Source organism: Leuciscus leuciscus (genome assembly GCF_965113295.1).
Source record: "Leuciscus leuciscus genome assembly, chromosome: 14".
In the NCBI taxonomy this organism is placed as follows: domain Eukaryota; kingdom Metazoa; phylum Chordata; class Actinopteri; order Cypriniformes; family Leuciscidae; genus Leuciscus; species Leuciscus leuciscus.
The window spans coordinates 33,928,551-33,942,128 of NC_138738.1; the positions used below are offsets into that span (position 1 = coordinate 33,928,551).

The 13,578-nt window shown below is 37.1% G+C and overlaps 2 protein-coding genes across 2 annotated transcripts; both read right to left on the bottom strand.

Moving 5' to 3' along the window:
- Nucleotides 1–98: 98 nt before the first annotated feature.
- Nucleotides 99–5,478, bottom strand: LOC309513798 (uncharacterized protein). Its single transcript, XM_082189837.1, has 2 exons — nt 4,187–5,478; nt 99–3,225 (listed from the first exon to the last, which is right to left on the bottom strand). The coding sequence occupies exons 1-2, from the start codon at nt 4,413–4,415 to the stop codon at nt 2,909–2,911; spliced, it is 546 nt and encodes a 181-aa protein (XP_082045963.1). The 5' UTR covers nt 4,416–5,478; the 3' UTR covers nt 99–2,908.
- Nucleotides 5,479–5,592: 114 nt separating this feature from the next.
- On the bottom strand, nt 5,593–12,618 carry gcdha (glutaryl-CoA dehydrogenase a). The gene is made up of 12 exons (XM_082189827.1): nt 12,491–12,618; nt 11,967–12,082; nt 11,603–11,638; nt 11,366–11,506; nt 10,501–10,563; nt 10,191–10,361; nt 9,730–9,859; nt 8,266–8,482; nt 7,978–8,081; nt 7,401–7,526; nt 7,090–7,250; nt 5,593–6,283 (listed from the first exon to the last, which is right to left on the bottom strand). Exons 2-12 carry the CDS (start codon nt 12,067–12,069, stop codon nt 6,210–6,212), a joined length of 1,326 nt encoding a protein of 441 aa, XP_082045953.1. The 5' UTR covers nt 12,070–12,082; nt 12,491–12,618; the 3' UTR covers nt 5,593–6,209.
- Nucleotides 12,619–13,578: the final 960 nt, after the last annotated feature.

The window sequence follows — 13,578 nt, forward strand, 5'->3', positions numbered from 1 at the left end:
GAATCCAATACTTGCTGGAGTGAACCTGACAATCATAGCTGATTGAAAGTGACTACTGATAATCTGGGAAAAATTCCTTTTCCTTCATCTAAACTAGCACATGCTTTACTGTCACCTTTAAGCCAGACTCATCTAGAATATTGAATATGTTTTTTTTTTTTGCTTCTAATATTCAAAACTTTTTGGGGGGGCCATATCTTGAGGTTTGTTTTTGTTCAGTGAAGGGTGCTGATCTTCACAACATAATTAGAAATTGTGTAAATCTGGGACTTTTTGCAAAGAAACCTACAGTTTGGCTCTAACATGTTGCATTATATAGCCTATCTTTGTTTAGGGGAATGGTGCTTAAAAGAATGGTGTGATTTAAGCTTCATGATTTAATCCGATGAATCCCAGCCTTCACATAATATACTTGGCAGTCAGGTCGCCAGCCCTAATTCTTTCTGCACATGCTGTGACTGTCCTCAATTCAATCTGGTCAAATCTTTATTTCCAAAACCCTGATTTAACAGTTGGCAAAGTCCTTTACAATGTGCGGCCCCTTTTAATTTAGCTTTTAGCATTATGTAAAGCCTTTCAAGGGGTTTGAAAGGAAGCCATTTTGTATGTGTAAGATGTTTTCGCTACAACCAATATCTAGGCCAAAAAAAGACATTTATGTGAAACTAAACATTCATGATGCCTATTTTCCATAAATTACTTTTTGAGCAGTTCTTCAAAATTACTTGTAGCTTTTTGTTCTTTGTTGCACTAAACCGCCATTTGGCTAATAAGGGTCTGAACTCTGTGGAGGGTGATCGGGTCAATTTGCAGTTTTAAGTGGCTCTTAAGTATTAGTGTAATGCTAAGCCTTCTCTGCCCACCTACAGGGTGATTTCCTGCCTGTGACATAAGTATGAACTACTACCGGTAACTAATAGGTTTAATTGTCCTTAACCATTATATTGCTTTATAATTATCCCCAACCCATGTCACATTTGGTCCCTATATTCTTTCACTACAAAGAAAAGGTTTTGTAGAGGTCATTTGTTTGAATCCTTAAATTAAAATCGATTAACAACAGGAAAATAAAATAAATTATATTTTGAATGAGATCAAGTATATGAGCATATTCAACATCACAGCAAGTTTGATAAATGCAGTTTGATGATAACAGTCAGCGACAATTATCTAAACAGGGGAACCAGTGAGGTCACCAGCAATCAAATGTCATTTAAGTCCAAAGATTAACAAGTACAGAGTGTTTATACAGAAAACTTTCGTAAATATGTATAAAATAACTTGAATTCTACAAGAGAGAAAACCATGACATAGACAACATAAAAAAAAAAAAAAAACATCCAACACTATAAATAGAAATGTATAAAATGTGAGAGGGTGTGATTTGCTAAATCTGTCACTGTTTCCCGCTCAGGTTTAACTCACAGGGCAAAAAAGGGGAGTGTAATCTGATAACATCCTTACTTAACACTTTAACTCTTGCTCTTGAACAGGTAGTCAGTTAAGCTGATCCTCGAATGGTGCCAAAGCTTAGCATGACATGAAATAGGAGCGACACAGATGCATGGAAAAGAGTGCATGTATATATACGAACAGCCACAAAAGACAGTCTACTCTCAGCCTGTTGACCTTAAATCCCCAGACGGGATTTAAACTTGGACCCAAGTTTGGTTTGAAGAAGAAAAATGTACCAAGCACAATGTTCTCCCACCATTCCTGAGCGTCAGAGCAGAAACAAAAGCTGATGCTCTCTGTATATTTTTCCATCGTCTCCGGTCGCATATGTAAATTGCGTGAGCTTATTTTGTCCATTGGATCGAATGATCTGAAACATTTACCCGCCCATAGACCCTCCCCTCGAAGAAATCAGGACAGAAGTGGTTGAAAGTGGACAAAAGAGACGGATTAAAACACCAGGTGTAAAAGGGAATGTGTCTCCCTCGTCTACTTGTGATCCAGTTGACCAAAACGCATCTTAATACCAGGTGTAAACAGAGCCTTTGCTTAGTGCACCTTGTAAATAAGATGTTGGATTCCGAATCCAATCCAGTTTCACTGGCCACAGTTTTAGTATTACTTGTTTCCAAATAGGCCTTCTGTGCAAATCCATAAACTGCAGAATGCTGGTTATCCTGAGTTGAACTGAATGATCCAACAGTTCAAACATGTTCTGAGGATATATTTTGGCTTCAGGATGAAGGCTGCTCCTGAATTGGCACAATCCTACAGACGTGATCGTGCAGTGTCTTCACCCTGTCCTTATTTTACCGGGCAGGTAATGCGGCTTGGACTAGCATGGCTGTCCGCTTATTGAGGTCGTTTAGGGTCAACAGCACTTATTTTAAGAACAGGCTACTCATCCTCACATGCTCCACAGGACAAGGCCCGGCTTTTGCAGTCAAATTGAAAAGCATGGGGTACAGTGGTAAATACCAACAACACTCTCATTGGGCGTTGAACAGAAAAACAAAACTTTTCAGTTCATCTAATTAAAGAGAGGGATTTAAGCTTATTTCAGTGGTCCACTTTAGACATTCAACTATAAGTAACTCTCATTAAATTGCAACTACATGTCAACCAACTGTCTTTAGAGTATTAGTAGATGTTATGTTAGGGTTAGGATTAGTAGAATAAGTTGACATGTAGTTGCAAAGTTACTTATAGTTAGTAGAATGTCTAAAGTGGACCATCAAAATAAAGTGTTACCTTCATCCAAAAAGGAAAATCTTTTGTTTTATGGAAAATGGTAGTCCTAAAATTCTTATTTCTTGGTGAACTATTATTTGAAGACTGAATTGGTCTTAGACTGCAATCTAGAGTGAGCCATTGTTCAAACTTTATCAGTCCCATCTCTTCTCTCGTGGAATGATACGTGTAAGAGAGTGGAGCTATGTCCTCTAATTTTGGGTCAAGGAAAGACATAGGCCTCATGTGGGGTCTTGTTGGGGCTCCTGTTTTCTCCTGAATGAGTTTGGGGTAGTGCGGGGCTGTTGAGCACACTGTGAGGAGAGGGAAAGAAGTGAGGGATAAATGGGATGGCAGCCAGAAGAGGGCTGGCCTGGGGGCTGAGGTCCAGAGAGAGGGGGATGACCACATCATCCTGATCCCAAACGTGGAAGGCGTTAGGGTGGGAGTGTGTGAGGACTGGTGGCATGTGCGTTGAACCATCATCACCTGCCTCACTGCTGGCCTTTAAGATCTCCTCGTCTGGACCCAAAGCCCACTCTGAAAACACACGTAAAATACACAGCAGGGATATATATGTGTGAATCTCAAGAAAAATGTCAACAGAAAAATAAATAAGAAAGTGAAGCCTATTTTAGAGCACATTTTTCTCAAATTTGCATTACTGTAATGTGTCAAGATGTTGTTTTTCTCATTAATGTAATACAGATTTTTTTTTTTATTACAATGGAAAAATTATGTAGAAATGTTATGTATAAATACATTACATCTATTTATTTATTTTCTTCATATTTTCTTTTTACATGATGACAATGAGAACTGTGGGGAAGGTGTCCAAGTATCATGAAAATAAAATCACAATGCAAAGATGTCAATGGTCCTAAATTAAGCTTCATTTTATAGCAATATACTATTTATTAGCCATATTAAGAATTTTTTTTTAAATACAACCTGACAATGTTCTAACTGAAGACGTTATGTCATCTGAGGTCTGTGTTTTTCTCATGATTCATGCCTGATAAATTAAACTATACACATGAACACAAACTAAACAGTCATGTTTTAGACAGTATGTTTAAATGAAGGAAATTGCATCACATAAAAGAAAATCACCCTTTTCAGCATAATATGCTTATTGGAGATATTAATGGAGATATATCAGGTCTGGGCAAGATGATATAATAGCACACTTAAAATAATAACTACATCAATATCAAATAACTAAAATCAAATTGTATCTGCAAACAAACGATGCAAAGCATTTTCTCAGAACTAACTTCAATCATTTCAATCATTACAGTTTAGCTGAATTTTGAACTATATTTATTGTATAATTTGTGTAATCTTTTGAAATAAATAATAACAATTATAATAATTAAACAATTATAACATTTGTATAGCCTACTTTATCACCATGACTACTGGACAACCACATTACTTAAGCAAAATCTGCTAACTTGTCGACCACTTTTAACAGCAAGCTAATCAAAGCAATATTTACCTAAGATGTCATAAACGAGGTCTTTAATTAAATGTCCCACAATGGCATAAGCGACAGCGACCACCACCACCGCGGCCATCATCAGGTAGAGGAAGGCTTTGGGGAGCTGGATGAGATCTCGGGCTGGAGGTTTGTAGGTCTTATACAGCGGAGACTCAAATGCCCCATACGGAGACCCGTGATCCCCGTAGATGGAGGCGTTCAGTTTGCTCATATTCACATGGTTCATTGTCGAACACGGCTTGTAATTTCACCAAAAGAAGAAACAAATATATATTCCACTTCCAAAATGTGTCTTGCTTGTCCTCCAGACAGTTTAAGTTAGGCTACGGGAAACTATCTGTCGGTGAGTAGACGCGGCGCATAATGAAATAATAAAATAATAAATTATTAGTAGGCTACTGAAGTTTAATGCGTAAAACAAGCGGTGCACTCTTTCAAGAACGCGATTTCAAACCAGCTATTCTCCTAAGTAGTTTTTCTGATTAGATGGGCAGATGGACTGTGATGTAAGTGTTGGAGTTTTGAAGATCTCACACCATCGACCGGTCATGATCTTTTCTCGGACAGCGAGACGATTGGTGGATTTGACGCGTCATCACTTAAGTCTCATCAAGGCGCGCGCACGGGTCAATCAAGGTCAACCAGGAATCGTGCTCTGCTCTAGATAGATGTTATACTGTAATTGCCTTTATGTGCTATCGGAAATGTCCTACTTCCCTCTTCTGAAGTCGTGATTACGAGCTCATCGCATTCAAATTTTGACTTGAGAGGGCGTTCGTCCATTTTTTTTAATAGGAAACAAGTATTTAGGATAATTCCAATAGCACGTGTAGGCAGCATAAGACACAGATACATAGGAGATTAGAAACATTCTCACGCATACTTTTCTAAGGATCTGGTAAATATAATTTTCTTATTTTGTAATGATCTGGTAAATACTATATAACCTAATGTAGAATAATGCGTCATTTAAAAGTGTTATTGAGGAAATTTAGCTTTTTTTCTGGGTAGTTGATATACTTTTATGTTTTCTAATGAGCCGGATTTAGAATTATTAGTTATTAAAGTGTTATTGAGGAATTGTCTGGATAATAAATATAGTTTTCTACTTTTATTTGTTCAAGTGATCTGGTAAATACTACAGTAGGCCTATATACCTGAATGCAGAGTTATTAGTAATTAAATGGTGTTATTGAGGAAATCTAGCTTTTTTGGCTGAGAGTCTGGGTAATAAATATAGTTTTCTAAATATACTTTTATTTTTCCGAATGATCTGGTAGATACTATATAGCCTAATGTAAAATTATTAGCTATTTAATAGTAAAGTATATTTAGCTGTATAATTGAGGAAATCTAACTTTTTTGGCTGATACTAGTTAAAATGGACATAAATACAAAAACTATGATGTTTAACTGTTTATTAACATTATGTACCCACAGATGAATATAAAACACTCATAAAACAAATGAGATTTTATTCAGAATGAATGCATATGATGAGAATGAATGCATTGCCCATGCATTCAGAATGAATGCCCTGTGATGTTCACTTTATTTAATAAATACAACAAAATTAACAAGAGTCATTGACAATGATCAGCGGGTCACACTGGATCTCTAAAGTGCAAGCACTTAAAAGTTTAACTAAAAAGTTGTATTTTGAAACTGCTATTAATTATCTCTTATAGTTTAGTTCTCATTTAGTTCAAATGAATAATGTGGAGAAATGGTTTTCAATAATTCATTTTATGACAAGATCATGAACCGTTTCACAATGCAACAGTCTTTGTAACATGACATATTAATGCATGTCAAACCAGTACCCTAGAGAAGATATATTTACCTTTGCAGACATGCATGTGACCACAGAGAGAGCAGATGTGAGTTTGGACCCATTTACTAAGCAAAAGATTTAAGCGCATATAGAAGCACTTATGGATGGATGTTGATAAAGAGTTTCCCTTATTGCAGAGACAGACGCAAAAGTCCATTATACCCATGTTAAGAGAGAAATATGGGTTTATTTCCCAACAGTAAAAGACTGGAGTCCAGTGATGGCTCTGCCCAAGATCAAAGCGTGGATGTCATGAGTGCCTGTGAAAAGCAAAATATTGTGTTATTAATATGCCCTCTCACAGTCATTCATTATCTTTGCTTTAAGCCTATTCTGACCTCTGCTGGCCAAATATATAGCTTTCATTTAAAGTGCCCCTATTATGCTTTCTCAGATATTACCTTTCATGCAGTGTGTAAAATAGCTGTTTGTGAATGTAAAAAGTCTGCAAAAGATCAAAGTGCACGATAAATGGAGTTATTGTTCCCCAAAAGAACTGATTCTGAACAGCCTGAAATGAGCCGTCAGTAATATGCATAGCCTAGCATAATGCCAGCATATAGTCTTCATTGGCTGCCCACGAACAACGTCTACTTTGCCCCTCAAACACTGTAGTTGTAGCTGAGGAAGGGTTGTGTTGCACTTCCATAGGATGACGACTCTGGCTCGAATTGATACGACAAAACAGACGTTTCTGTTCTCATTGTTTCTGTTTGTATGCAAGTGCTGAGAAATCCTCCAGAGCTGAAATTCAGATGATAATGGACATTTCTTTCAGACACATGCTGTAAGCAGTAGACCAATTACAATAGACTGGGCCATCTGACCAATCAGAGCAGAGTAGGCTCTCGGAAAGGAAGGGTTTAGAGAGACTGGATCCTTGATTGAACCATTTCAGACACTGTGAGAAAAGGGGTGATGCTGCAATGTATATTATGAGAAAATTAAAGTGTTGTTTGACCATGGATGCATGTAAACCTATTGTAGGAGACCTCCAAACCAAAATGAGGAATCTTTAAAATAGCATTATAGAGGCACTTTAAAACTTTTTTCCTTCTCCTTTCACCTTCGTATGTGTTGACAGCCTCTAGGTTCATGACGTGGCGTATGATATGGTATTCGTCTGCTATGCCGTTTCCTCCCAACATGTCTCTGGCCTGCCTGGCGATGTCCAGGGCCTTACCGCAGGAGTTACGTTTCAGCATGGAGATCATCTCTGGCGACTGCCTTTTGGAGAAATGTGCGAGAAGATTCGGTGAGCTACAGGATTCTTTTAGACAGCCGAGGTGTATTCTGACAAGCTCTGCACTCATTGAAATGTTTTACATAACCTGTTATACATTAAACCACTTATAAAGACAGAGACGGAAGACTCACTTCTTCTGGTCAATGAGTCTACCCAGCTGTAAACAGGACTGCAGCCCGATCGTAATCTCAGTCAGCATGTCTGCCATCTTCTTCTGCATGAGTTGGTTTCTGGCCAGTGGGACTCCAAACTGGATTCTACAATGGGAAAATAATTCAAATACACTTCTGTTTCAAAAGTTTGGTAAGATTTGTTTTGTTGTGGTGGTTTTTTTTATAAAGAAATTAATGCTTTTATTCAGAAAGGATTCACTAAATTGATCAAAAGTGTCAGTAAAGACATTTATGAAATAGTTCAATTTAAAATAAATTCTGTTCTTTAAACTTCTATATTCATCAGAGAATCCCCAAAAAAAAAAAAAAAAAAAAAGTTTCCACACAAATATTAAGCAACTGTTTTCAACATTGCTACTACTCTTCATGCAGTATATGCACAAGTCAGTTGGAATTTTGCACAACACATTCATATAGTTCTACAAATACTTCATATGGAAATACAATTTTAAGGCATTTTCTCCATTGCACTTTTAATATTTTGAACGTTATGATTATAAATGTTAATTTGATAACCTTTTGCTAATCCGCTCACCTGTCCAAGGTGTACTGGCGGGCAGCATGGAAACAAAATTCCGCAGCACCCAGAGCGCCCCATGCAATGCCATAACGGGCATTATTCAGGCAGCCAAAGGGACCCTACAGAAAACAACATATATAACTGCATCAGTGTATCAGCTGATTAAAATGAACCATGTATCAGTGTGGTTGCCAGGGAATATGCCGTCTTCATACTTAGGGTTGGAAGTTTGATCAGATGTATGATCAGGACTACTAGTGAGGCTTAGTATGCACTATTAATAATAGTAACAAACATACTCACAGCGAGGCCAGACACATGAGGCAGCAGGTTTTCCTCTGGCACTTCAACCTCATCCATTAGGATCATCCCAGTGGCTGAGGCCCTGAGGGAGAACTTGCCCTCTATCTTAGGTGTGCTCAATCCCTGCATTCCTCTCTCCAGGATAAACCCTCTCACTTTGCCATCCTCACATTTTGCCCAGACCACACAGATATCAGCATACGGGGAGTTAGTGATCCTGCTCAGAGAAAAAAAAAGGGTTGGTGTGAAGGCTTATCATTCACCTGTGCTGTGTGTTTAAAATGTATGTGGTGCAATGTCTTGTTATAGTTTTGAATTCAGTTCTCTGGATGGACGTGTTTGACGCATGTGCAGTACATTTGCTTTTTTATACACTACCAGCTGTCAGAGGGCAGCACTGAGTCGTGTCATTTACAGGACATTTGCTCGGATGTATAGAAGAAGAAAAGTAGCGCTTTGAACAAGAACCAAAACAAAATCAATGGAGAAGGATATTCTGCCTTGGCTGCATCTGAAAACGCATACTTCCCTACTATATAGTACACCAAAAACAGTATGTGACAAAAGTTGTACTCACAGTACTCATAAAAGAGTAGGCAAGAAGTACCCGGATGAACAACTACTTCCGGCGAGATTATGAAGTGTGACACTTTACTATCCCATGAGGCCACGGGAGAGGATTTATGAATGGCAGTGAAGTGACAAAACTGACGCTGGTAGATCACAATGATAATGACAATATCATTTTATTTTAGAATTTTTTTATTTAATTTCCGTTTTTTATGCTTATTTTAGAGATAACAAAAATGTTTTAATTTAAGTTTCATTGTAATATTTGATAACACATAGCTCATTGGACTATATTGCTAAATGAAGGCATTCAGAGCTCTAGTTTATACTTGAAACTCACATTGCGGTACTACTGTGGCTTTAGATTAAAGCATCTTCAAATGATTAAATGTAACCTGTAAATGTAATCTGCTCAGACAGAAACATCTCTGACTTCAAGCCAGATTCACACAATATAGACTTATTAAGTAAACAGATGGTCAGCAGATTTCAGTATCCTCCTAAACCAGCAAGGGACAAATACCCAGTAGAGGGTGAAGTTACAAAATCTAAATCTGGACATTGGTACACAGCCTTCATATGAGATCTCTTACATAAGAAACCGTGCAATGATCTGACCCTTACATAAAATACTGACGCGTTGTGCAACTCCAGGCTGTTGACGACTCTATCGATCAAGTTTACAAAATGAATGTTTTATTATAGCGTGATACATTCGAAAGCATTAAATTCAAAATTCATCCTCTGAAAATCATTTAGAAACTGGACATTGCAGAACTTTAAAACATTTTAGCAAGCAAAATTTTGGTGATATTAACTCCAGTCCAAATGTCCAAGGCAAGACTCCGGAGTCCTGACTAAACTGAACTATGCAAACTATTCGGTGGCATTTACCATGTTTTTGCCCCGCTGATGGTATAGGTCCTGCTGGAGGGGTTGTATCTGGCTTTGGTCTCCATGCCACTAGGGTCACTCCCATGGTTTGGTTCTGTAAGTCCAAAACAGCCCAGCATCTCTCCAAGAGCTGGGAAGAATGAAAGGCACAAAACAATATATTACATAAATTACATTTTTAATAAAATTAGACACTATTACACGGGGCAACTAATAAATGTGGGGACATTTTGAATGCATTTTTGTGATTTATCCAGTCACTGTTAACCACTGAATAATTAGGATGTACAAAATTACTTTACACTATTTTACGAGTCAGTGAAATTAATAAATTATTATTTTAAATTCAGTTTTAAAATGACTGATATTACGGTTTCTTCATGACCACGGGAACGCTGAACTATGTAAATCATTTTATAGCAGATCAATGCATCGACACGCAGTTTTAGCAGTTGACTAACCTAGTTTAGGCAGGTATTTCTGCTTCTGTGCTTCTGTTCCATATGCATTTATAGGGTGCATGACCAGCGAGGACTGGACACTCATAACTGAACGATACCCACTGTCCACTCTCTCCACCTCTCGGGCGATCAGACCGTAGGCCACGTAACTAGTGCCAGCACAGCCATATCCTTCCACACAAACACATCAGACACTGTACATTACACAGGCATTTTTACGGGCAACAAAATGAAGGCCACATGTAAGCTGTACACACAAGCTCTTAAGTTAATGAAGACTGTGGTTTGTGGTTTCAACACCTGTTTTTACCTTGAATCGTAGGCCCAAGGACACCAAGTTCTCCCATCTCGTTTACAATCTCCCGATGGAAATCTGAAGAAATCACAGCCACAGATTTGAATTTTAGGCATTTTAAATAAAATAAAATAAAAAGTTTCTGTGGTAAGAATTAAAGGGACAATTCACCCAAAAATTTTAATTGTTAGGTGAACAATTTCATCATTTATTTACTCTCATGCTGTTCCAAACTTTTATTCATCATCAAAACACTAATAATTAATGAAATCTGAATTTTCATATGAATCAAGCAGTTCAATCCAAGTCTTCTGAATAGACACAATCACTTTATATGATGAACAGACTTAATTTAGGCTTTTATTCACATATACACATTGATCAGTAAACACAGAGCACTCAATATGATAAACGGAAGCTCAACCAAACTTGCTTGACGCATAAGAACAAACCTTGTTAGTTATTGTGCTTTAAGCAAGCATGCTTTTACCAAATTTGAATGCTTAATGTACATTCACTGATCAATGTTTATATGCGAGTAATAGCCTGAATTAAATCTGTTAATCATATAACAGATCACATCTCTTCGGAAAACTTGTATTTTCGCTCGATTCACATGGATTTATTTTACGTTCTCTTTATGAACTTTTTGAAGCATCAGAGTTATTGGTGTATAAACTTTTGATGGAGGGACAGAAATCTTTCAGATTTCGTTAAAAAAGCTCTTCATTTATGTTCCGAAGATGAACGGAAGTCTTATTGGTTTGGAACGAAATGAGGACAAGTCACTGATGACAGAACTTTAATTTTTGGGTGAACTATCCCTTTAATTATGCATGAAGGCTGTCGACAGCTGATCTGATCCATCTCTTCCACTTACTCTCATTCCTGTTGGCCATGAGGATGCGGGGCATGAGCTTCTCCTCGCAGTATGTGCGGAAACTGTCTCGGATCATGATCTCCTCTTCTGTGAGCTGGCCCTCCAGATCCAAAGCATCTCGCCAGTTAAAATGCACCTTAGCTATAAATCAAAAAGCTTTTTTTTTCAGCTCAAATACAGTACATGATGTCAAATTCAAACAATACAAATTCAAAAATATGAAACAAATATATTTACGTCTTTTTGCTGTTATTTTCACTTGCTCCTCTTTCTCTGAAAAATAAAGGATATGGGTATTATTAGCACAATCAAGCAGATGCTAAGCTTTAACATCAGGACACGTATATTCTCCAACTTTGTGTCATTAGATAAAAAAAATTAGCCTAAGGAATGTCAAATAAGTTTAGTTTACAGAGATATATATTTTTTAAATGTATTGATGATCCCGCAATGCATTTACACATTGTCATGGGGGGCTAGATGATGCCACTGGTTATAAGTTTGCTATGAAAAGTTTCCTGTTTTGTCTACTTTTCTTGTCCTCACAACTGAAATTATCATTCCGAGTTATGGTTGAGTTGTGGTGAATTAGTGATCTAACCGTATGCAGCAGGTGCTGAAGAGCCCTGGGCCCTGGACACAGAGATCAGAGAACATCGCTGTGAGTTCAACAGCAGGCGTGATAAAGCTGTTCTTAATGCCATGGTGTTTTCAGACCTGAAAATGTAACAATACATGTTAGTGTTACAGCAACATTATAGCAGTGTTCACACAAGTTTATTTCGCTGTCATTTTTAATACTTCCAGTGGTAATTATCTGTATGTTGGTTTTACGTTCCATACATTTTTACACAAAGTACTAAATACATGTTTTTAGCTTATGTTTTTATTTCATAAATACTGTAAAATCGTGAGGGGTTACTGTATCAGTTATTATTTTTCCTTTAGAAAGTTGTTTACATTGCATAAGTGTCTAGTCTACGCATTGTTACACAACGACAACTCATATTAGACACATACAGATTTCAAAATCTTCTATTTTGCTTATATTTTAGATTTACAACATTTAGCTGTTGTTTCCATTCGCCGTGCAGTCAAACTAAAAACATTACTTAAAAATCCTACCTTCACAGCCTTTGATCAGATGATTTCCCCGTCTACTGTCGGTAACACTATTTATATTCAACTATTGGAGGAACGTGTCACATGCACACATTGGAAGAACGCACCCTCCATCTTTTGTGTGGGTGTGTTTCATAATGCCTTGACTCTGCCATAGGGACTCTGCGTTATGTAGCATAATGTCTTTGACTGTGTTCACCCCACAATAAAGTCAATAATCATTTTATACTACACAATTACATACATCAATGATTATATGATCAAAATATGGGAAAAAAACGAATAATGACATTTTAAATTACAATTTTAAAGTAAATTTGTTCGCTCATGCCACACACAAAATGGCTGATGACAACGTCCGAACTCTTGTGACATGTCGAAGGCGTTTGCGGCACCTCGCCCTCTGATTGGATGATTAGAAGAGGCGTCTGCGCGGAGAGGAATTTTTAAAGTGCATTGCTCTCAATGCTCTGTTACACAACATAAAATGACTGCAAGGCCGGAGTCGTCTGAAATATTCCCGTTATGAATATTTTCATAATTATAGATAGCCGTATATAAACAGTATGCTACTTATTTGAGTCTGATGCGTAATTCTTTGAAGTTAGCCTACTGCAATTTGACAATATTTGCAGGGAAATTGCAGGGATTTTTGTTTTCATTTACTTCACAGAATGAAAATAGGTTTATGTAAAAAAAAGGAAGATAAAATCCAATGTTTTTGTCTGCGTGTGACGTTGTGTATTGGTTCAGGCTGAAATTGTATAAAATAATCTTACTTTTGAAACTTTTTATTAAGTGTTTATGAACCAAGGTGTATTGTACAATTTAATAATTGATAAATTGCAGGCTATAGAGAAGTAAAGCACAGTGCTATTGTAAAAATAAACAAATAAAGCATGTTAATACAAAATATTGCTCTTTAATGCCTTTTTACCCTCCTTGGGGCAACTTTTTTTTAATTTGTATAATAATACAAAGTCAGGGTTGTAGAACTGTAGGCCCCTAGCAAATGTTTATGTATGTTTATTTTTGGTTGGTAAAATTATCGTGAATTACATTCTTTTAAAGTCCCACTGCCTTCAAACGTG